Below are 21,923 nucleotides of genomic sequence, written 5' to 3'. Positions count from 1 at the left end.
TTTGTCACTTTAGTTTTGGTTATATTTTGGTTATAATTGCTTGACAAAATCAGATCGAATTTGGTTGTTAAAATGAAATCAGACCGATGCATCAGCTTCATATGGAAACTAACTTGTTGGTGACAATATAGCTACACATTCAGTTGTGTCTCATTGTCCCTCTTGTTTTCACCTTTCTATTTTTGTCTTGTGTTACCCCCATTACAGCACAGATAAATCCATTATTGTCGGAGTTTTGAATTCTGCATTCTTAAAGTTCTGCGTTATAAAATAATAATCTCCAATAGAATGTAATTGGCATGTAAAAATGTATTTTAAGTTGGTCTTAAGTTGGTGGGTGTCTTTTTTTTAGTAGTTATTATTCGTTAAAACTGAAAATATAGTCCTGTTAATAGATAATTTCAATAGCACAATGACAAAATAATTAAACTTCAGTTTGAAGTCTAAAGAAAATAGGTACTTCAAACTTCCAGGATGTTAGAGTTAGGAATTTTAAGGATTAAAGTGATAAACGTCACTGGAGAGCTGAAAGCTATGATAAAACAAACATCACGGAGTCCCACTTTAATTATGACCTAAGTGAACAAATGTACAAAATTCAGCAGGGAAGATTGTTGTGTGGTGAAATGTATTGATAAGAATCATAGATTACCTGTTGAATTTACCAGTTGAATTTTGTGAAGAGGAAACAACCATTAAGGGATAATAATAATAATAATAAATTTTATTTATGGGCGCCTTTCAAGAGTCTCAAGGACACCTTACAAATATTTAGCAGGTAGAGGAAAAACATGTAAGGGGAATGAAATAAATAGTAGAGACATGACTAGTACACAAAGTAAAGACAGAATTCAATTCAAAACACAATATGAGGCAATTAATGCACAGATGAAAAGGGAGGGGGACGTGGGGCTAAGGATAGGCAGAGGTGAAGAGATGGGTCTTGAGGCGGGACTGGAAGATGGTGAGGGACACGGAATTGCGGATCAGTTGGGGGAGGGAGTTCCAGAGCCTGGGAGCTGCCCTGGAGAAGTCTCTGTGCCCAAAACTGCGGAGGTTGGACTTGTGGATGGAGAGGAGACCGGCTGATGTGGATCTGAGGGACCGTGAGGGTTGGTAGGGGGAGAGGAGGTCAGTGAGATATGGGGGGGCCAGATGGTGGAGGGCTTTGTAGGTGAGGATAAGGATTTTGTAGGTGATCCGGTGGGAGATGGGAGCCAGTGAAGTTGTTTGAGGACTGGAGTGATGTGATGCCAGGATTTGGTGTGGGTGATGAGTCGGGCGGCTGCGTTCTGGACCAGTTGGAGTCGGTTGATGTAGGTGGAGCTGATGCCAAGGAGAAGTGAGTTGCAATAGTCCAGTCGGGAGGAGGTGAAGGTATGGGTGAGTCTTTCAGCAGCAGGAGGTGTGAGAGAGGGTCTGAGTTTGGCGATGGGCCAACTGGGGTAGTGCAGTTATAGAATCATAGAATGTGAAAACAGGCCCCTCAGCCCAACTCGCCCACATCAGCCAACATGTCCCAGCTACACCTGCCTATGTGTGGTCCATATCCCTCCTGACCTGTTCTATCCATGTACCTTTCTAACCGTTTCTTAAACATTGCGATAGGAACTGCCTCAACTACCTCCACTGGCAGCTAGTTCCATACACCCGCCACCCTTTGTTTGAAAAAGTTACCCTTCAGATTTTTATTAAATCATTTTCCCTTTACCTTCAACCTATGTCCTCTGGTCCTCGATTTCCCGTACTCTGGGCAAAAGACTGTGCATCTACCCGATCTATTCCTCTCATGGTTTTATACACCTCTACAACACCACCCCCTTATCCTTCTGTGCACAGACCGTCGAGTATTAGCAACATCCTCATAAAGTGCCTGTCCCACTGTCCGAGGTAATTCAAGAGTTCTGCCGAGTTTCCCCTGATTCAAATTCGGAGAATTACGGTAATAGCTGCTCGTAGGTACTCGGGGCTCTCGTGGACATTTTTCAACATGTTGATAAAACTTCATGAGCTTACCGCGCTTTCCGAGTAACTGCAGTTGGCGTTACGAGCCGCTATGAGATGTCGTGAGCTCCGACGTCCTTGCTACGTACATTCTACGCACTTACCACGAGTTTGATTTTTTTTTTTAACTCGGGAGAGCTCTTGGGTAAACTCGTATAGTGGGACAGCCCTTAAATCTTCTCTGTACCCTTTCCAGCTTGACAATATCTTTCCTATAATGGGGTGAACATTTGGTACAGACAACAAGCCAATTAACAAAGCCTTTGGGCAGGAAGGTGAAAAATTGAATTTATTTCATGAAAGTGTAAGGTTGGATATTTGGAGAAGTCCAACAAAGCAATGAAATATATCCAATGAATGGAATTTCCGTGAATCAAGGTTTAAACGAAGCTTAGTATTTCCATAGGTTACCAAGGAAGCAGAACGGGTCAAAAAGGCATTTAGGGGCCTTTTTGGTTTCAGAAATGTTTACTTTTTTAAAACATAGTAAAAGCAAGTAATTTAGAAATAGAAACATAGGTGCAGGAGTAGGTCATTCAGCCCTTCGAGTCAGCACCGCCATTCAATATGATCATGGCTGATCATCTAAAATCAGTACCCCATTCCTGCATTTTGCCCATATCCCTTGATTCCTTTAGCCCTAAGAGCTAAATCTAACTCTCACCACAATGAACCCTGATTGGGCACGTCTTTTGATCACGTACTTACTATTTGGCTGTTTTTATAGTTGGAGTTTGCAGTCTTCTGCTGAATCAAAATCAGACATTGGAATTGAGTGAATTACTGAATGATATAAAAGCAGTCACTTTTCCAAAATGAAATGACATTGACATAAGAAATAGGAGCAGGATTTTGTCACTCAGCTCATCGAACCCGCCCCTTCGTTCAATGTGATCATGCCTGCGTTATTTGGAAGCTTATCTCTGCATTCACACCTCAGCCCAGTAACCGTATCAAGAATCTGTATCAATTTTTCCCCTAAAAGCATTCAAAGGCTCGGTTTCCACAGTTCAGGTTAGTTTGTTATTGTCACGTGTGAAACACCTTTGTTTACGTGCTAGCCTGTCATTGAAAAGGGCTGTACCTGATTACAATCAAGCCGGCCACAGTGTACTGATACAGGATAAAGGGTATAACATTTGCTGCGGGTCAAAGTCCGATTAAAGATAGCGCTTTTGTGCTCCCAGCACTTCGGAATTAGAGTTCCAAAGACTCTGGATCTTTAGAGAAAAAGCTTAGCTTATTTACATTTCTGCAGCATAGACTAATTTCTGCCCCCCCCCCCCCCCCCCCCCCCCCCCCCCCCCCCCCCGATCAGTGTCTTTAATTATGCCACCTTCACTCCAACTTATCATTTATTTTAATCATCTATTTTATTCAGTCAGCACAGCTAATTTCAATGGAAAATGTTAAACAAAGAGAAGGGCCAATGGATTACTTATTGTTATTTAAACATATTGTTTAGCTGGAAGCTGCAAATAGCATTTGTGAATTCACTAAGACATTCGCTAAATCAAACTTGGCGCAGTAAATGACGTGTCATTATATCACAAATGTTTTCCCTTGACTTACTTAAAAAGGCTTGAAATGTTAACCACTGATAATTAGAAAACAAAATGTACTTTGCTAACAGGTTTTTATTACTATAGTTTTCAATGTATTCACACACCGATATTGGGACATGAATTGTTTGTGGAAATGTATAAAATCAATTTTTAATTAACCAATAAATTTCATACCTTTTGTACTAAGAACAGACTGTATAAAATATCTGTGCATTTTGTCAACAGGGCCCTCGCACATGTTAAGTTCACAAAGTAAGTAATGTACTTGATATCTTTTACCTTGTTTGTATTGATATTGTTGTCAAAGATTTATGGTTTTAATGTCTCATCTGTGTTTTATTGACTTTGCTTGCAACAATAAATCCAGTGAATGTAAAAAATATATTGAAAGCGGTTGTTTTTTTACACTGTATTCCTTATAATGCAGGCAAAAAAAACCCATTTACTGAGACTTCTCTCACTCCTGCAATGTTCATCGGAGAAAGCTTTTCTTTTAAAGTTTTTTGAGAAAGTTTGCTAATCTGTTGGGAAGAGATCAAACCAAGATGTACAATGTAATAGGTACATCCAAATCCAGGTCAACTAGCATTTGAAACTAATCTGAAGAAAGGTCTCTGCCCGAAACATCACCCATTTCTCTCCAGAGATGCTGCCTATCCCGCTGAGTTACTCCAGCATTTTATGTCTCTCTTCGGTTTAAACTAGCATCTGCAGATCCTTCCTATGCATTTAAAACTAACTCTTTGGAACCACCTTATTAATGAATAAAATAGCATAATATAGATTCCAACTGTCAACCATCTTGACTTCTCTACTCCTCTTACTTACTCTAATCTCACCCCTTCTGATCACACAGCCTGGTCACTCAGCAATAATACCAACATTGTCACCAGGCGACCAGGGAGATGCCATTGTAGTCTGGCAGGCTGACCTTCACTGTGATGAGGCCAGGCGCCACCTCTCGGACCCGTCCTTATACCTACCCCTTGATCATGACTCCCCAGACGAACACCAGGCCAACATCTCCCACCTCTGGCGATCTGCCCTCCACAGCCTTCAACCTTATTGTTCCCCAGCCCCGCACTGCCGCTTCCATGGTGTCGAAAGATGGGTCCCAACTCGAAGCATCACCTATCCATGTTCTCCAGGGATGCTGGCTGACCTGTGGAGTTACTCCAGCATTTTGTGTTTTTCCTTGGCAAACCAGCATCTGCAATTCCTTGATTCTAAAAGATAGATCAGCTTCTTTCTTATTAATTTTTTTAACGAAGATAGACACATAATGCTGGTGTAACTCAGTGGGACAGGCAGCATCTCTGAAGAGAAGGAATGGGTGACATTTTGGGTCGAAGTAACATTCTAGTAAATCTCCTCTGTACTCTCTCTATTTTGTTGACATCCATCCTATAATTGGGCGACCAAAATTGTACCCCATACTCCAGATTTGGTCTCACCAATGCCTTGTACAATTTTAACATTACATCCCAGCTTCTATACTCAATGCTCTGATTTATAAAGGCTAGCATACCAAAAGCTTTCTTTACCACCCTATCTATATGAGATTCCACCTTCAAGGAACTATGCACAGTTATTCCCAGATCCCTCTGTTCAACTGTATTCTTCAATTCCCTACCATTTACCATGTACGTCCTATTTTGATTTGTCCTGCCAAGGTGTAGCACCTCACATTTATCAGCATTAAACTCCATCTGCCATCTTTCAGCCCATTTTTCCAAATGGCCTAAATCACTCTGTAGACTTTGGAAATCCTCTTAATTATCCACAACACCCCCTATCTTGGTATCATCTGCATACTTACTAATCCAATTTACCACCCCTTCATCCAGATCATTGATGTACATGACAAACAACAAAGGGCCCAACACAGATCCCTGAGGCACCCCACTAGTCACCTGCCTCCAACCCGATAAACAGCCATCCACCATTACCCTCTGGCTTCTCCCATTCAGCCACTGTTGAATCCATCTTGCTATTCGTGCATTTATACCCAACATTTGAACCTTCTTAACCAACCTTCCATGAGGAACCTTGTCAAAGGCAAGGTTATTCTCTGGAGCGCAGAAAGTTAAGGGGGGACTTGATAGAGGTCTTTAAAATGATGAGAGGGATAGACAGAGTTGATGTCGACAAGCTTTTCCATTTGAGAATAGGGAAGATTCAAACAAGAGGACATGACTTCAGAATTAAGGGACAGAAGTTTAAGGGTAACATGAGGGGGAACTTCTTTACTCAGAGAGTGGTAGCGGTGTGGAATGAGCTTCCAGTGGAAGTGGTGGCGGCATGTTCGTTGGTATCATTTAAAAATAAATTGGATAGGCATATGGATGAGAAGAGAATGAAGGGTTATGGTATGAGTGCAGGCAGGTGGGACTAAGGGAAAAAAAGTTGTTCGGCACGGACTTGTAGGGCCGAGATGGCCTGTTTCCGCGCTGTAATTGTTATATGGTTATATGGTTATAGTTACTATGTCAGAGGAGGTATATCAAAGTAGCTTACATCAAAATAGCATATCAAAATAGCTGATATCTAAATAGATATACAGTAATTAAATATATTAATTATTAAGTGGAAATGAGGAATTGCAGATGCTGTTTTTCAAAAAAAAGACACAGAGCTGGAGTAACTCAGCAGGTCAGGCAGCATCTTGCAGAACATGGATAGGTGACGTTTTGGGTCTGGACCCTTCTGACTGAAGATGGGTCCCGACTTGAAACTTCACCTATCCTGAGATGTCTGACCCGCTGAATTACTCCAGCATTTTGTGTCTTTTAAAAAAATTTGATTGTATTTTATGATCAGTTCAAAAGCATATGAGAGGCTGCTTTGAAACAGTAAAATAATGCAATTTGATGCAATAATGAAACATGCCAATCACTCTCTGCATTACCTGAAAATATTTTGATGAAAACTCATCATAAATGCGCTGTCTCACTGTTATTATTTGAGTTATGTTTGGTATCTGCTAAGTGCTTACCTGAATAGATAAATGTACAACTACCATCAAGGATTTGTATTAACCAAACAGAAAACAATGTTTTTCATAGAAATTGAGGCAATTTTTCTGATGGATTTGATTTTGTCCCTTGAAATGGTTTGAATTGCCTTTATTTGGATGTCAGTCAGATGAACTTGAAGCAATTGAGTCTTTTAATTGCAAAAATGTTTAATCAAGTCCTGATCCACATTCCTGGTTGAATGTCCTGCAATCTGGTTGGCGACACCTCCTCATTTCATGCTCAAATAATAACAGTGAGACAAGCATTGGAAATAAAATTGTTCCAATTTAAGATGATATCCTATCTCTCATTCATATGATACCTATTTCTTGTTAAGACACCGTACTACTATTATTTAACAATTACCTTTGTACTTTTCCCTCAGAGAATTAAAGTATGTCATTCAGAGATTTGCAGAAGATCCCAGACAAGAAGTGAGTAAGATCTGCAATTTGGCTTGTCAAATATTCTTTGGCTTTGGATAAACAAAGAGCAATTTTAGCAAATGAATGTTTGCATTTACTCTAGCCAGTTATTGTAAAATGTCTACAAATGTAAACGTCTTGATATTCCATGGCATGAGTAAGGGATAAGAATGATTCATGCTGCCTCTGAAATAATAGTCCCCAGTGAAAATATTCAGCATTTGAATCTGCTTCAACTGATGTCCGTCTGGCACCCTCACCCTGTCTGATCTATATGTGTCTCCAGTGGGTTAACTGCCCACCAAAATGGCGGGTGAGGGCTTGGTTCAAGGCGAATTAGAGATGAACAATAGATGTAAATATTCTGTGAACTAAAAATCTCTCTGCTGTTCAATATCTGGTAGTGAGAGGCAGATCGGAGGATACAACGTGTTGGAAGGAACTGCAGATGCTGGTTTCAATTGAAGGGCACAAAAGGGTCGGGAACCTTCTTCAGACCCGAAACGTCACCCATTCCTTCTCTCCAGAGACGCTGCCTGTCCCGCTGATTTACTCCAGCTTTTTGTGTCTATCTTCGGTTTAACCCATCATTTGCAGTTCCTTCCTACACATAAATTACTTGGGACCAGCTTCACTACGGGAATTGTCAGTCATCCAGATAGGAATCACAATGAAAACACAAAAACTAAAATAAAACTAAATATCTAACATGTCCGTGGTGATCAGTCTTTGTTGTGACGTAAACTCTTCTCCAGTGTTTGGCCTTTTAAGGTTACTGCTGTTTTCAGACTGAGTAGATTTATATATCTGGTTTCATAGTGCTGAATTTGTGTTTCTCCATATATAACATTGGCAGATCTGTCCCAATGTAAACTCCAATCCCCATTCCATGCCAGGTTTCTGCCAGAGCCGGATAACAAACGGCTTGCTCCAACTCCCTCTTTCTCCCATCATCAACGTCTTGTGCTGCCTGTTTACTGGCTGCGTTTACACGTGAGGGAAGGCCACATCGTGCTTAGATTAGCGAAGAGCATAACAATTGCTGCCCAGTTGATAATACCAATTGGGAAAAATGTCATCAAAGTTATGTAAAAATAAAAATGGATTGTGAGACCAGAGTAGGAGCCAACACACAAACCAGACTTCTGGGTTAAGACATTTCATTAACCAAATCTAAAGAGATTGTGCACTTTTTATTTATATCCGAAATGCATAAATACAGGCACTCCCTGACTTGTGTGGTAGGTGAGTTATGTAAACTCACACGTACATAAACAATTCACAATAGGAGGTCCCGTTTCCTGAACGGCCTGTGCTATTGCATCAGGGGGATGGAGAGGGGTCTCCGTCCACCAGTGATAAAACCATCGCTCTGGCTCGCTGCTGTGCCAGTGACACTGGGAAGGCAGTGAGAACGAGGGAGGTGGTGGAGAGCGATTCCCGGTCACATCGCTGACGTCTTCCACAAGGGACACCAGCGACGCCTTCTTCATCCGCACCAGCGCTTTCTTCAGGCCACCACCACCGACAGGACATGCTCGGCCACCGTGGGTCCCCCTCCCTTCTCACCAGCTGCCGCTTTTTCCCGTCAGCCATCGCTTTGTCCACTTCCCCCTCCACCTCTGCCAGTCCTCCTCATGCTCCCCCCTCCACCTTGTGGAAGATAGCGTCGACTGCGGGGGAGAAAGAGGAGGAGGAGGGGGGAGCAGCGGAGTGGACAAAGAGATGGCTGACAGGGTGGAATGGCAACTGGTGAGAGGGCAGCGGAGTCCCACAGTGACTGAGTGTGTCCTGTCTGTGGCGACAGCCTGAAGGATATGTTGTCGACCAGGGGCTACAACGTGAGCAGCACCGACAACAACCGCCTCAACTGAACCGTGCTGAAGCTGTTGAAGAAGGGCTCGCTGGTGTCCACCAGTGTCATTGGCACCTAGCTTTAAGGTGAAACGACACAAAGTTGTAGAATAACTCAGCGGATTGAGTCACTCTGAAAAAGTGTCCTGTCGCAAAACTTCACCTATCTACATTCACCAGAGATGCTGCATGACCTGCTGAGTTACTCCCTCACTTTGTGTCGTTTTGTGTATTAACCTGCATCTGCAGTTCTTTGCTTCTACCACATTTTAAGGTGATTCTGACTTGCTTTCAATCTGACTTACATAATTTACGGAACGTAACCCTTGCGTAAGTCGGGAGTGTCTGTATGTACAAGACTATTATTTGCTGTTTGTCCTAACATGATTATTTCATCTTATTCATCATTTATGATGTAATTTACATTTAACATACGTCATTCATTTATTGTCAAGTTGCATTTCAAGTCGCACCCTGTGCATACAAATGTCAGGATCCTGATTGTGCTAGTCTTAAATTGACCTGATCGTGAAAGATAAACCACCTGGATAATGAAAGTCACCCCTGTACCAGGTTAATGTGGATCATTGACACACCATTGAGAGCATTCTTACCAGCAGTCTCTCAGTCTGGTATGGCAGTTGCTCTGCTGCTGACCAAAAGGCACTACAGAGAGTGGTGAGGACAGCAGAGAAGATCACCAGATCACCCCAACCTACAATCCAGGACTTATACCCATCTCGTTGTCGCAAGAGAGCAACCAATATCATCAAAGACACCACCCACCCAGCACACAAACTGTTCACTCTCCTACCATCTGGCAAGCGCTACCGCAGCATGCCGAGCAAAACCACCAGATTCAAAAACAGCTTTTTCTCTCAGGCCATCAGACTACTCAACACACTCAAGAAAATTCCATGAACATTTAACTTTAACTCAATGTCTGCAGTATGCTATTTGCACTTTTCTATATTGCACCTTTACTATTGCACCTAAATAACATACCTCAAAATTTTACTACATTCTGGTACACTGTGAATATTTTAAATAATGTATATTGTCTCTCTTATTGGTATATTGTCTGTCTGTGTTATAAATATTACTTGCACATTTGGAGTATGGGGAAACGCAATTTCAATCCAATTTATTTGAATTGACAATAAAGTTTATTTTGAACTTTGAACTTTGAACCAGATACTCAAAGAGATGAATTGTATTGTGGCAGGTCCATTCCTGTTTGCTGAGTGTTCGGGCTGGCAAGGATGGTTGGTTCCAGCTCTACAGTCCGGGAGGTGTAGCCTGTGATGACGATGGAGAGCTTTTTGCCAGTATGGTACGTGTTTGCAATAACGTGAGTTAATACCTTCTGCTTACACTATGAACAATAATCAGACAGCATTTTATTGCTAGAATTGCACTGATTTACATGCTATTATGTGCAGCATATTATCCCAATTGCCGGTGCCCTGAAGGGAAATAAACTTTTTACACAAATCTTTTGGTTTACTATTCAGTTTTGTTTAGGGATACAGCGTGGAAACAGGCCCTTCAGCCCACCGTGTCCACGCCGACCAACGAACACACGTTCGCGCCAGTTATTCCCAGTTTTGCATCCTGTACACTAGGTGCAGTTTGCAGAGGCCATTTAACCTACAAACCTGCACGTCTTTGGGATGTAGATGGAAACCAGAGCACCCGGAGAAAACCCACACTTTCACGGGGAGAGGATGTACAAAGTCTGCACAGGCAGCACCCTTAGTCAGGATTGAACCCGGGTCAATGGCAGCAGATCTACCACTGCGCAACTGTGCCACCCTAATAATTGTGCTTTTAACAATCCCATTCTAATAAGATCAGTCCTATGGACAGACTTGGGTTTTATTCCCTGGAATGTCAGAGGCTGCGGGGATACCTGACAGAAGTATATAAAATGAAGACGGGCACAGATAGGGTAGACAGCCAGAGCCTTTTTTCCCAGGATGGAAATATCAAATATGAGAGGGCATAGCTTTAAGGTGAGAGGGACAAAGATTAAAGTAACTGCAGATGCTGGGTTACCAAAAAAGGCTTAAAGTGCTCGAGTAACTCACTGGGTCAGGCAGCATCCCTAGAGAACATGGGCAATCGACTTTCAGGTCAGGATTCTTCTTTAGGGAGATGTGCAAGGCAAGTTTTTTTACATAGATGGTGGTGGGTGCCTGGAACGTGCAGCTGGAGGTGGTGGTTGAGAGAGATAAGACAGATATGTTAGCGGCATTTGAGAAGATTTTGGATGGACACATAGATATGCAGGGAATGGAGGGACTTGGATTATGTGCAGGTAGATAAGAGTTGGTCTTGGTGTCATGTTCGACACAGACATTGTGGGCTGAAGGGTCTGTTCCTGTGCTGTACTGTTTTATGTTCTATGTTGTTCTACTGTAGAAATGCTAAAAATAAATCCTGTTACGTTAAATGCAGCTGCATAATTGAGGATTGTTAGGAGCGGCATTCAGTCTATGATCACAGCACTTCCTTTGAGGAACATAAAAGAAAGCATTGATTTTCTCCACCATTTATATAGGAAAGCCAGGAAGTTCACCTGAGCTCTATTCTAGAACCATTTTACCATATATTGCCACTGATAGCTGATGGGTTTTGAAAAACGAATCATACCAGTGTCTTTTCTTGAAAAAGTTGACCGAGTCATCGTTTTCCCCATGATCCTGCTCCTCCTCCATCCTTGATGTTTGACTGATTCACATTCTGGATGAACTATGGTTTGCAAAGCTGGATTCTAGCACATTCATTGAAGATGTTAGTTATTTGGAAGGGGTGGTCTAAGCTATTATCTTTGCACCTGGAATTGTTTGCGAACTATAGGCCGGTATGATAGCTTGTCAAAGATTAAATGGGGCAGAGGGTGGGATTGGAGTGAAGGGGGGCTAACCGGAGAGAGAGAGAAATTTGGTTTGTTTGTGAAAAGGTCTGCAGGTCCCTACAAAACAAGTAACACATTTTCATGGAGTAACAAAGAGAAACGCCACTGAAATGGGCCCTTTGGCCTTTTGCATCTGTGCCAACTATCAGCCACCCATTTATCTTACAGTAAACTTTTGTTTTTTATTCTCACCTTCTCCTCACATTCTGCCCGTTTCTACCATTCACCTGCACACTGGTGGCATTTTACAGTGACCACATAACGTGTACTATATACAAACTGAATTTCACTGTGCAGTTGTGTATGTGACAAATAAAAGACTATTGACTAACCACAGAGTGAACGTGCAAAGTCCTCACAGACAACACTTAGGGTCAGAGTTGAAGCCGGTCTCTGGCACCATGAAGCAGAAGGTCTAACACCACTGAGCAAAATTGTTCAAAACTCTGCTGGTGGGAAACTAGATCCCATGTACATCCTAAAACAAATTTGTACATTAAATTGTGGAAATCTCTGCCACAGAATGCAGTGGAGGCCGATTCACTGTATGTTTTCAAGAGAGAGTTAGATATAGCTTTTAGGGCGAAGGGAATCAAGGGATATGGGGAGAAAGCAGGAACAGGGTACTGATTTTGGATGATCAGCCATGATCATATTGAATGGCGGTGCTGGATCGAGTGGGCGAATGGCCTACTCCTGCACCTATTTTCTATGTTTCTAAAGGGTGAAGCCACGTTGAGAAATAGGAGTGCGAGCATAATGGGGCAGTAAGCTGCCAGCAGGTTGAGATCCCATTTACACAAATTACACAAATTAAGCCTCAACATCAGAATAAGGATAATGAAACGAGGTGATCTGTAATTAATATATTTTCTATTGTCCTGAGCACATTCCACTTGGGTAAGAGTTCCAATTAAGTAATCCGCTCATGATTGTATCATTACCTTCAGAAGACATTAGCGGACAATCTGTGACAAACTCAAATGTGTATCCAGTTTATAAACAAGAGTTGGCGGGATCAGTGGTGGTGAATAATGGGGGCCATTGTGTTGGTTGTAACAGGGAAATTTCAGTTCTCCTTCCACATTGTCTTTCACCAGTGAACTTAAGTTGAACCTTATTGAGTCCAGGATCAATCTCCGGCAGAATTCAGCGAGACTGACATGTGGGAATATTCTTGACGTGCCAGGTGCAGAGAAAGGGTGGACATTGCTGCATAACAGCATCTCCTTCCTTTTCTTAAAGCTGTTGGACTTGAACATTGTCCTTTTCAGCTGGGGGCAAGTTGCACTGATCTCCTTTCCAACCAAATTTGTTCATCTGTAGATGGTGACAGGGAAGTTTGCGTATTGTAATTGGATTTATTTAGTCAACTAGAACACAAAAATCAAACTGCATGTTTTCAATAAATAATTTGCTTCCTTATTTCGGCTCCGCGATGCCACATTCCATTTCCCAGTTGTAGGGTGGCTGCCATTGCTAGAGTGTGTGTGTGTCTGTGTGTTTGTTGTAATGCATTGCATGTCTTACAAGTGCAGTGGTGTATTGTTTTCTCAGGTTCACATCTTAATGGGTTCCTGTTACAAAACAAAGAAGTTCCTGTTATCTCTGGCTGAGAACAAGCTGGGGCCTTGCATGCTGCTGGCTTTGAGAGGAAATCAAACAATGGTAGAGGTAAGTCTCAGACATTAAAACAATCTATCCGTCATGAACAGTGTCATCCAAAGATCCTATAGCTCTGCTATAAGATCTTTGGTATCATCTGCTAACTCCCTCAAATGCATCTTGTATTTATATATTTTTGTTTGCAGCTAGCTGTAGACAATAATTGTGTCTCTATGCATATTCATACGCCAGCTAGAAAAAGGGGTATATTGTTCATTCCTGGTTTTAAAAGTTTGACTTTACAACAAATATAATTTGTAGTCAATCAGGGGTGTACAGGCACTTACTAGCTAGTCTTGTTTCATTTCATTTTAGTGTTTTAATTTTCCTCAAGATTTTTGTCATAGCATGGTCTGAAGAAGAGTCTCGATCCCAAACGTTCTCTCCAGAGAAGCTGCCTGTCCTGCTGAGTTACTCCAGCATTTTGTGTCTCTCTGTCTTCCATATATTCTTAGATCCATTTGTAACTAATTTATGGGCCAGTGATATTTTTGCAAATTGCAAAAAGAGACAAACTACAAGATGTTTGTGTCAGACGTTAAACAGGATTCATTCCGTTTCACATTTACATATTTAAGTGTGAATCTCTAGGTTAAGTTCTTGTGCTTTCTTATGTTGGGGAAATGCAGAGTATTATTATTGCCTGACTTGCAAGCTGGATGGATTAAAATAGGATCAAAATGTCTGCAAGCTTCACGATCTGTAATTACTGTAATAATTATTCCTCTGCCTTACCTATTTTTAAGTGATAAGGAGACTTGCCATTGTGGAAAACTGCTGCAAAGTATTTTACGTAAAACATTTTGAAAACTCAATAATGGAGCAGCAGGGTTTTATCTCCCATTCGGAGAGAGCTGTTTGTTAAAAATCTGCTTATTTATTGCATCTTACATTTTGTTGCCGTGCTTTTTGGAATTCTTGTGGTGAGCAGATTATTAAAGCCATATTTGAAGCTGCAAATAGTCAGAGGGATAAAAAAAAAAGCAGAATATTCTTGCAGATCGGGCACTAATTTTTATTTTATTACGGCTCAACAACTATGATTTAGAAAACCAGGTCAGGCCAGTCATATACCCCAATGTCAACATTAAGTACATTATAAATAGTCGCTGGCAGGCGATCAAGGTGCTATAATTTAGCTGCTGGTTTCTAATGAAATTCATAAACTATATGAGAGAACCAGCTGGCTGTAGACATTGAATCATAGCAATAGTTTTATTGCCAATAGTTTTTTTTTTTTGCAGTACTAAACATTGTTAAAGCCTATTTAAAAAGATCATTTGCTTACTCGTATAAGAAATGAACTTGGTGGTCTTGAGCTCATGTTCCAAGAAAATGTATTAGAAATTCAAAATGAAGAAGAAAATTGAGGATGTAACTGATATTAGGAGGGACTCACATTATAATTGGACACTTTCAAATCCCAATTTCAAAAAGGTCTTTCTGTATTATTAAAATCATACACCATGGATGACAGCATTTGAGTGAAATAAAAGTTTGGTATATTAAATCTTACAGTGGCAGCTTACCCTGTTATAATAGACCAGTGTGTTTCCTCTCTTCGTCTTTAAGGAAAGGGGGTCCCCCTCTTCGACTATAGATGAGGCTCTCACCAGGGTCTCCTGTATATCCCGTAGCTCCGCTCTCACTCCCCATCCCCTCACTCGTAACAAGTGTCCCCCTTGTCCACGCCTTCCACCCCACCAGCCGTCACGTACGACAGATAATCCTCCGACATTTTCACCACCTCCAACGGGATCCCACCGCTGGCCACATCTTCCCATCTCCACCTCTTTCGGCTTTCCGCAGAGACTGCTTGCTCCCTCTGTAACTCCTTGGTCAATTCGTCGCTTCCCAGCCAAACCACCCCCTCCCCTGATACTTTCCCTTGCAACCGCAGGAAATGCTACAGTTGACGCTTTACCTCCCACCTTGACTCCATCCAAGGACCTAAGCAGTCTTTCCAGGTGTGGCAGAGGGTCACCTGCACCTCCTCCAACCTCATCTATTGCATCCGCTGCTCTAGGTGTCAGCTGCTCTACATCGGTGCGACCAAGCGTAGGCTTGGCGATCATTTCCCCCAACACCTCCGCTCGGTTCGCACTAACCAACCTGATCTCCCGGTGGCTCAGCACTTCAACTCCCCCACCCATTCCGAATCCGACCTTTCTGTCCTGGGCCTCCTCCATGGCCAGAGTCCACCACAAATTGGAGGAGCAGCACCTCATATTTCGCTTGGGCAGTTTACACCCCAGCAGTATGAACATTGACTTCTCCAAGTTCAGGTAGTCCTTGCTTTCTCCCTCATTCCCCTCCCCTTCCCAGCTCTCCCACAGCCTACTGTCTCTGCCTCTTCCTTTCTTCTTCTCCCCCCCCCCCCCCACCCCCACATTAGTCTGAAAAAGGGTCTCGACCCGAAACGTCACCTATTTATTCGCTACCTCACCCGTTGAGTTTCTCCAGCATTTTTGTCTACCTTAGTGTGTTTTAATTTATTATATTAAACAAAAAAATTGCAGCACACTAGGTTAAAACGAGAAAAACTTTGTACTCATAAAGTATCCAATGATTTCAGGATATCCCAACAATTTACAGCAAATGTTGTCACTATTGAAATGTAAGATACTTGGCGATCAATCTACGTCCAGATAGTGCCTCCACACAGCAATGTATAGATAATGTTTCATTTGTGATACTGTTTGACTGATTAATATTGCCCAGGAATATTGTGACAGCTCCTTTGCTCTTCCTCAAGATGGTCATGATTTTGTTTATGCCCATCATCATAAGTTTATCTATGATTAGGGTGGCACGGTGGTGCAGTGGTAGAGTTGCTGCCTTACAGCACTTTTAGCCCCAGAGACCCGTGTTTCTACTTTGAAAGATTGCTCCTTTGTTATTGCTTATACCTCTGACCTGGGGATTGGGCCTGCTAACATCTGACTTTGAGACAAAAATTCTCCCCAAGGAACCACAGCTGGAGAAGATAGTGACACACTATTGTATCATCTGCGCATGTCCACTTTAGAATAAAGTTGGCAGAACCATGAGCATTTTCCATTCAAGACTTGCCTTTCATTTCTACTTCATTATCCCTGTCCATTCTCAGGCATCTTTTCACATGGGTGAATTATATTTAAAACTAATGTGAAAACCCCACACATTTCACTCTGGTTTCTGATATGTTTAGAGATACAGCGTGGAAACAGGCCCTTTGGTCCTCCCGAGTCCACCCATTCACACTACTTCTGTATAGTCACACTTTCTCACCCACTCCCTATACATTAAGAGATATTTTTTTTACAGAGGCCAATTAACCAACAAACCCGCGAGTCTTTGGCGTGTGGGCGAAAACCAGAGCACCCTGCGGAAACCCACGCGGTCATAACCATATAACCATATAACCATATAACAATTACAGCACGGAAACAGGCCATCTCAACCCTTCTAGTCCGTGCCGAACACATATTCTCCCCTAGTCCCATACACCTGCGCTCAGACCATAACCTTCCATTCCCTTCCCGTCCATATAACTATCCAATTTATTTTTAAATGACTAAAAACGAACCTGCCTCCACCACCTTCACTGGAAGCTCATTCCACACAGCCACCACACTCTGAGTAAAGAAGTCCCCCCTCATGTTCCCCCTAAACTTCAGTCCCTTAATTCTCAAGTCATGTCCCCTTGTTTGAATCTTCCCTACTCTCAGTGGGAAAAGCTTTTCCACGTCAACTTTGTCTATCCCTCTCATCATTTTAAAAACCTCTATCATGTCCCCCCTTAACCTTCTGCGCTCCAAAGAATAAAGCCCTAACTTGTTCAACCTTTCTCTGTAACTGGGTGAATTATATTTAAGATCAATATATAACATAGGGAGAACATGCACACGGACAGCACCCGAGGTCAGGATCGAACCTGGGACTGTGGTGCTGTAAAGGCAGCATTTCTAGTAGGTGCTCCACTCTGCCGGCAGAGATTTCCTCCATATGAATATCAGGAAGACTCTAAGCCATTCTCTTGGATCAGCTTCAGAGTTTGTTTCCGAGCTACTGATTCCATCCTTCTCCCCGACAACTCACAAGCCCATGGTTACATCATGACCCTGAGATGAGCTTTCTGAAGAAGGGTCTGACCCGAAACGACACCCATTCCTTCTCTCCAAAGAAGCTGCCTGTCCCGCTGAGTTCCTCCAGCTTTTTGTATCTTTTTCCCAATGCATCTACACGATCACCGTCTTCTTGTTCCCAATCATTATATTGCCTGATTCCATTCTTACCCTAGCCTCTGCTGCTAAAATCAACATCTTATTTATTTATCTCTAGACGTGACTATCTTTAGGCCCTCCTGACTGCCTCACCTTGCAACGTCTGCAGACTAAAACTCACCACAAACTCTTCAGCCATCATTATTGGCTCTGGCCAAAGGCTCTATTTTATGCTTTCATCATTGTTTTTGAAATCACTCCAGCGTCTCAGCACTCCTTGATTCCATAATCTCCTCTAGTCCTTCAATACAATCAGATATTTACATCCCTGTATCTTTGGCCTCCTGAATATTCCCCGAATTTTAATGTCATGGCTTTAGCAGTTAGTCCCTCGGGTGTGAAATGGGCACCTTAACCCTCTCTACTTCTTTCCTTTAAGATTCTCCTAAAGCCTACTTCTTCAACCAATCTTATGAACATTGGTCCAAATATATCTTCAGTGCTGTGCCTTCGATAGCCTTCCTGCATTGAAGGTGCTTTCCAAATACTTTGAAGTGTATGTTCAACTAAACGTTGCTTACCTTAGTTTACATGACTTTCTAATTGGCCTTTGACTCAATTCACTTAACACCAATTAGCCTTCGTGATTCAGGAGGAAGGCAGTCCCACCTTAGATTAATACAAAAACAAGGAACTGCAGATGCTAGTTCACCAAGGAAAGTCACCTAATGTTGGAGTAACTCAGCGGGTCAGGCAGCATTCCTGGAGAGCATGGATAGGTGACATTTCAAGTCAGGACCCTTCTTCAGACTCGATAGGTGACGCTTTGGCTCAGGACCCTCCCTCAGGCTGTGACCCAACCCAAAACATCACCTATTGAGTCTGAAGCAGGATCCTGACCCAAAACATTATCCATGTTCTCCAGGGTTGCTGCCTGACCCATTGCGGCAAATTCATTTCACTTGCACTTTATGTGCAAGTGACGAATAAAACTGATATTGATATATTGACCCATTGGGTTACTCTGGTATTTTGTGTTTTCCCTGAGAATAATATACTTCTGGCAAGGTGGAACCTCCCAACATTAAACTTCCTCTGAAAACAGTAATAGGTAATCAATTAATGTATAAGCCACTGGTGATTTAACAAGGCAGGTGTTCATATAATCTAACCAGTTTACTGCCAAGAATAGAATGAAAGATAACATCACTTCACCCATGTTAAGTATAAACCCAGGGTTAAATTTCATAACAGTCGGTGTTCATTTCTTGTGCTTGATCTGGATTCAAAGTTCAATGACCACCAGGTTAGTTGGCATGGTATCTACTGATAACAGACATTGAGTAGATTGATTAAGTAGTTTGGCCTCCTATGAGCCAATGTAATCTCTGTCCGTTAGTACAAGGTCATAGGCAGCCTTAGCAGTGGTCCGTAAAAGCACCACTGAAATATTACCTCAACGCACTGAAAGAGTTTGTATTGTGTGGAGTGAGAAGGAGCAGTACTTGTGTTGAAAGGTGCTGGGGCTTTTTGGTGGTATAGCTTTGCTCCATCAATTTATTACTTCCCCTCTTCAGGTTAATACCTCAGCAGTAAGGTGGCACCTCTGAAGAAGCAACACTCTCTCAGCCTGGATTGGATTCCATGCTTTGGTCTCTAGTGCGGGGCTTGAATTCATAACTTGCTGCCTCACTCAAGTGTGCTACTCACCGAGCCAAAATGGACACCCTCAGTCACAAAGTCATTGCACATTTGGAGGATCAGTGGGACCACAAATGTCTGGTGGTCAATAAGATGTTTGACTTTTAAACAAAATCTTGGTTTCTTTAAATTCTAGATCTTGTGTTTGATGCTTGAATACAACATCATAGACAACAATGACACACAGCTTCAAATAATTTCCACATTGGAAAGCACAGATGTCGGAAAGAAAATGTACGAGCAGCTATGTGATAGACAAAGGGAGTTGAAAGAGCTGGTAGGTTTTTGATAGATTACTACTTCACTCTTATTTTTACGCGGTAGTCTCTCATTTTTACTATCCTCTATATCAATTGCATCCTGAGATATTAGCTGGTAAATTATTCCTCTGCCTGCTGCTTAGCGTTCTTGTAGCATGGAAGTGTAAAATAAAATGCCCTTGACTTCCCAAACTCTATTTGGGGAGGTATGCAATTCCCTCTGAAAGCCTTTCCGAGGAGCTGCACTGTCTGTAATTGTGTATTCAATTACTGGTGGAAAGTCCAGAAGGGCACCTGGTGTGCAAGTGGAAATGATATACTGACACATTTGTTTTAACATCAGTGGGTTGGGCATCAACCAGCAAAACCTAACTCTGTACGTGACACCCGTACAACCGATGCGATGATTCAACTCATTGGCAGTAATAGTGATGTCTTTAATTGTTTAATACCCTCCAGATTTAGCCTCCACTTCAAGCAAGTATAGGATTTTACATTCCCATATCAAGTGGCACGAGTTATATTCTGTAATTGGTAAGGGAGAGAAGTGGGAGGAGATTAATAGTGGACCACAGACAATATTTTAAGTGATGGATTACGGGGCTTCATTCATGTGAAATTCCTATCTTTTGTTGCAGCAGAGGAAGGGAGGACCCACGCGACTAACACTGCCATCAAAATCCACCGTGAGTTGGAATTTAAATTAATATTTTTCTACTTATGATTCTTCTTGTTGGCGGTAATGTACAATCAAAAGCCGCCTATTCTGCTTTGGTAGTTTCTAGATTAGAATTGATGCAGTTTGCCACTTTCAGCACTAATCTTATTCGAAAGCAAGGATCTTGGAGATCCCTTAGCACAAAAAGTTTCATGGTATCTTGGTACACATGACAATAATAACCTAAATCATCTGACGTGAATTGGTGAGACTGGATTTGACACCATGTTGCGTCTGCCTTCCATCCAGGTTAAAGTGATCCCATTAGAGTCAAATGCTTCCATTACATGCCTGGCTGGGAAATTTACTGTACTTCAAAACAATCCCAACAGTGTGATCCCTGAAGTCATCCTCACTTGAGGAGAGGTGTTGTTTATTGGAGATGGATGGATCATTGGGAGATCACAGCCACTTCCATTGCAGGGGAAGCGTTGCCTCCGTCTTTATCTGTTGGAGCCAGGGTGATCAATCCAGCATAATTTGGCAGGGGGATGAATAGCGGGTTTTTATCCAGATGTGGAAGCAGGGAAATGGTAGCAAAGTTATGGAGGAAGCAACACATCTGGGGAGCACGGATTTGGGGCACGGGAGATGGACTGGAAATCAAAGGGATAGAGTCATACAGCATAGAAACAGACCCTTTGGCCCTACTTTTCCATACCAGCCACGATACTCCATCCAAACTCTTCCCATTTGGCCCATATCCCTCTCAACCTTGTGTAGGGAGGAAGTGCGGATGCAGGTTTACACCAAAGATAGACTGGAGTGGATCAGGCAGAAACTCTGGAGGAAAGGAATAGGTGGCGTTTTGGATCGAAACCCTTCAGACGGTGAAAAAGCATTTTGTGCCCCTCTAAACCTTCCCTATCCATGTACCTGTCCAAATGTCTGGTAAATGGTGTTGGAGCGCCTGCCTTGACAACCTCCTCTGGTAGCTATTTCCGTATGCCCACCACCCTCTGAAAGTAGTGTTGGCTTCTTATTGTGATGGTGGGTGTGATGGGTGTAAGGGCAACTCTTATGTATTTTACCGTTGTAACTCCCTTGTAGACCCCCAGGTGGTTCTGTGTTTGAAGGACCATGTGCGCCCGAGAGTCCCAATAAAATTTTCCCCCCGACGGTGTAGTCCAAGTTCATTGTGATGCGAAGGAAAGAATGATGCATCACCTACACGTCTGATGCGACAATTGTATTGAGGTTGCATGAGCGATTTATAGAAGGGCTTGTCATTTAAAGTCCATAAATGGTGAGGTTTGATCCAGATTCCAGGTTAAATTGTCTTCCAACCACATGCTATTAGTTTATCACTGTATAATCCCAATATTTAGGCAATTTTGCTATATTCACCCGAGAGATGGAAGGCAGATACATGGGTTAATGGCTCCATGGGAAGGCAGCATCTCTGAGATTGCGGTATTCTTACTACAGTGTATGTAGGTGTCAGGGCAGATTATATACTCAGATCTCTAAAATGACCAGGCTGCATAATCTGCTCCGACTCGGCTGTGACTGCCAGCATTGAGCACAGGCATCTACGCCGAACAGGAGATTTGGATGACACCATGCAGACGAAAGTTAGATTGTAAAAG

General features: G+C 42.4%; 1 protein-coding gene across 2 annotated transcripts in view; it reads left to right on the top strand.

The window, feature by feature from the left end:
* cmip (c-Maf inducing protein) overlaps nt 1–21,923 on the top strand; it is a 231,350-nt gene that overhangs the window by 188,164 nt on the left and 21,263 nt on the right. Inside the window, exons 12-17 of one of the 2 annotated variants that reach the window (XM_055648942.1) lie at nt 3,795–3,821; nt 6,972–7,020; nt 10,091–10,216; nt 13,343–13,459; nt 19,493–19,633; nt 20,255–20,302. In XM_055648942.1, coding sequence (XP_055504917.1) covers nt 3,795–3,821; nt 6,972–7,020; nt 10,091–10,216; nt 13,343–13,459; nt 19,493–19,633; nt 20,255–20,302 — 508 coding nt within the window. The remainder of the gene's footprint in view (nt 1–3,794; nt 3,822–6,971; nt 7,021–10,090; nt 10,217–13,342; nt 13,460–19,492; nt 19,634–20,254; nt 20,303–21,923) is intronic. The other variant, XM_055648943.1, reaches the window with a different exon arrangement.

The sequence above is a fragment of the Leucoraja erinacea genome, chromosome 17, assembly GCF_028641065.1.
Source record: "Leucoraja erinacea ecotype New England chromosome 17, Leri_hhj_1, whole genome shotgun sequence".
Lineage (NCBI taxonomy): Eukaryota > Metazoa > Chordata > Chondrichthyes > Rajiformes > Rajidae > Leucoraja > Leucoraja erinaceus.
Note: the sequence above shows the minus strand (reverse complement) of the source record. Positions and strands in the feature narration are given on the sequence as shown.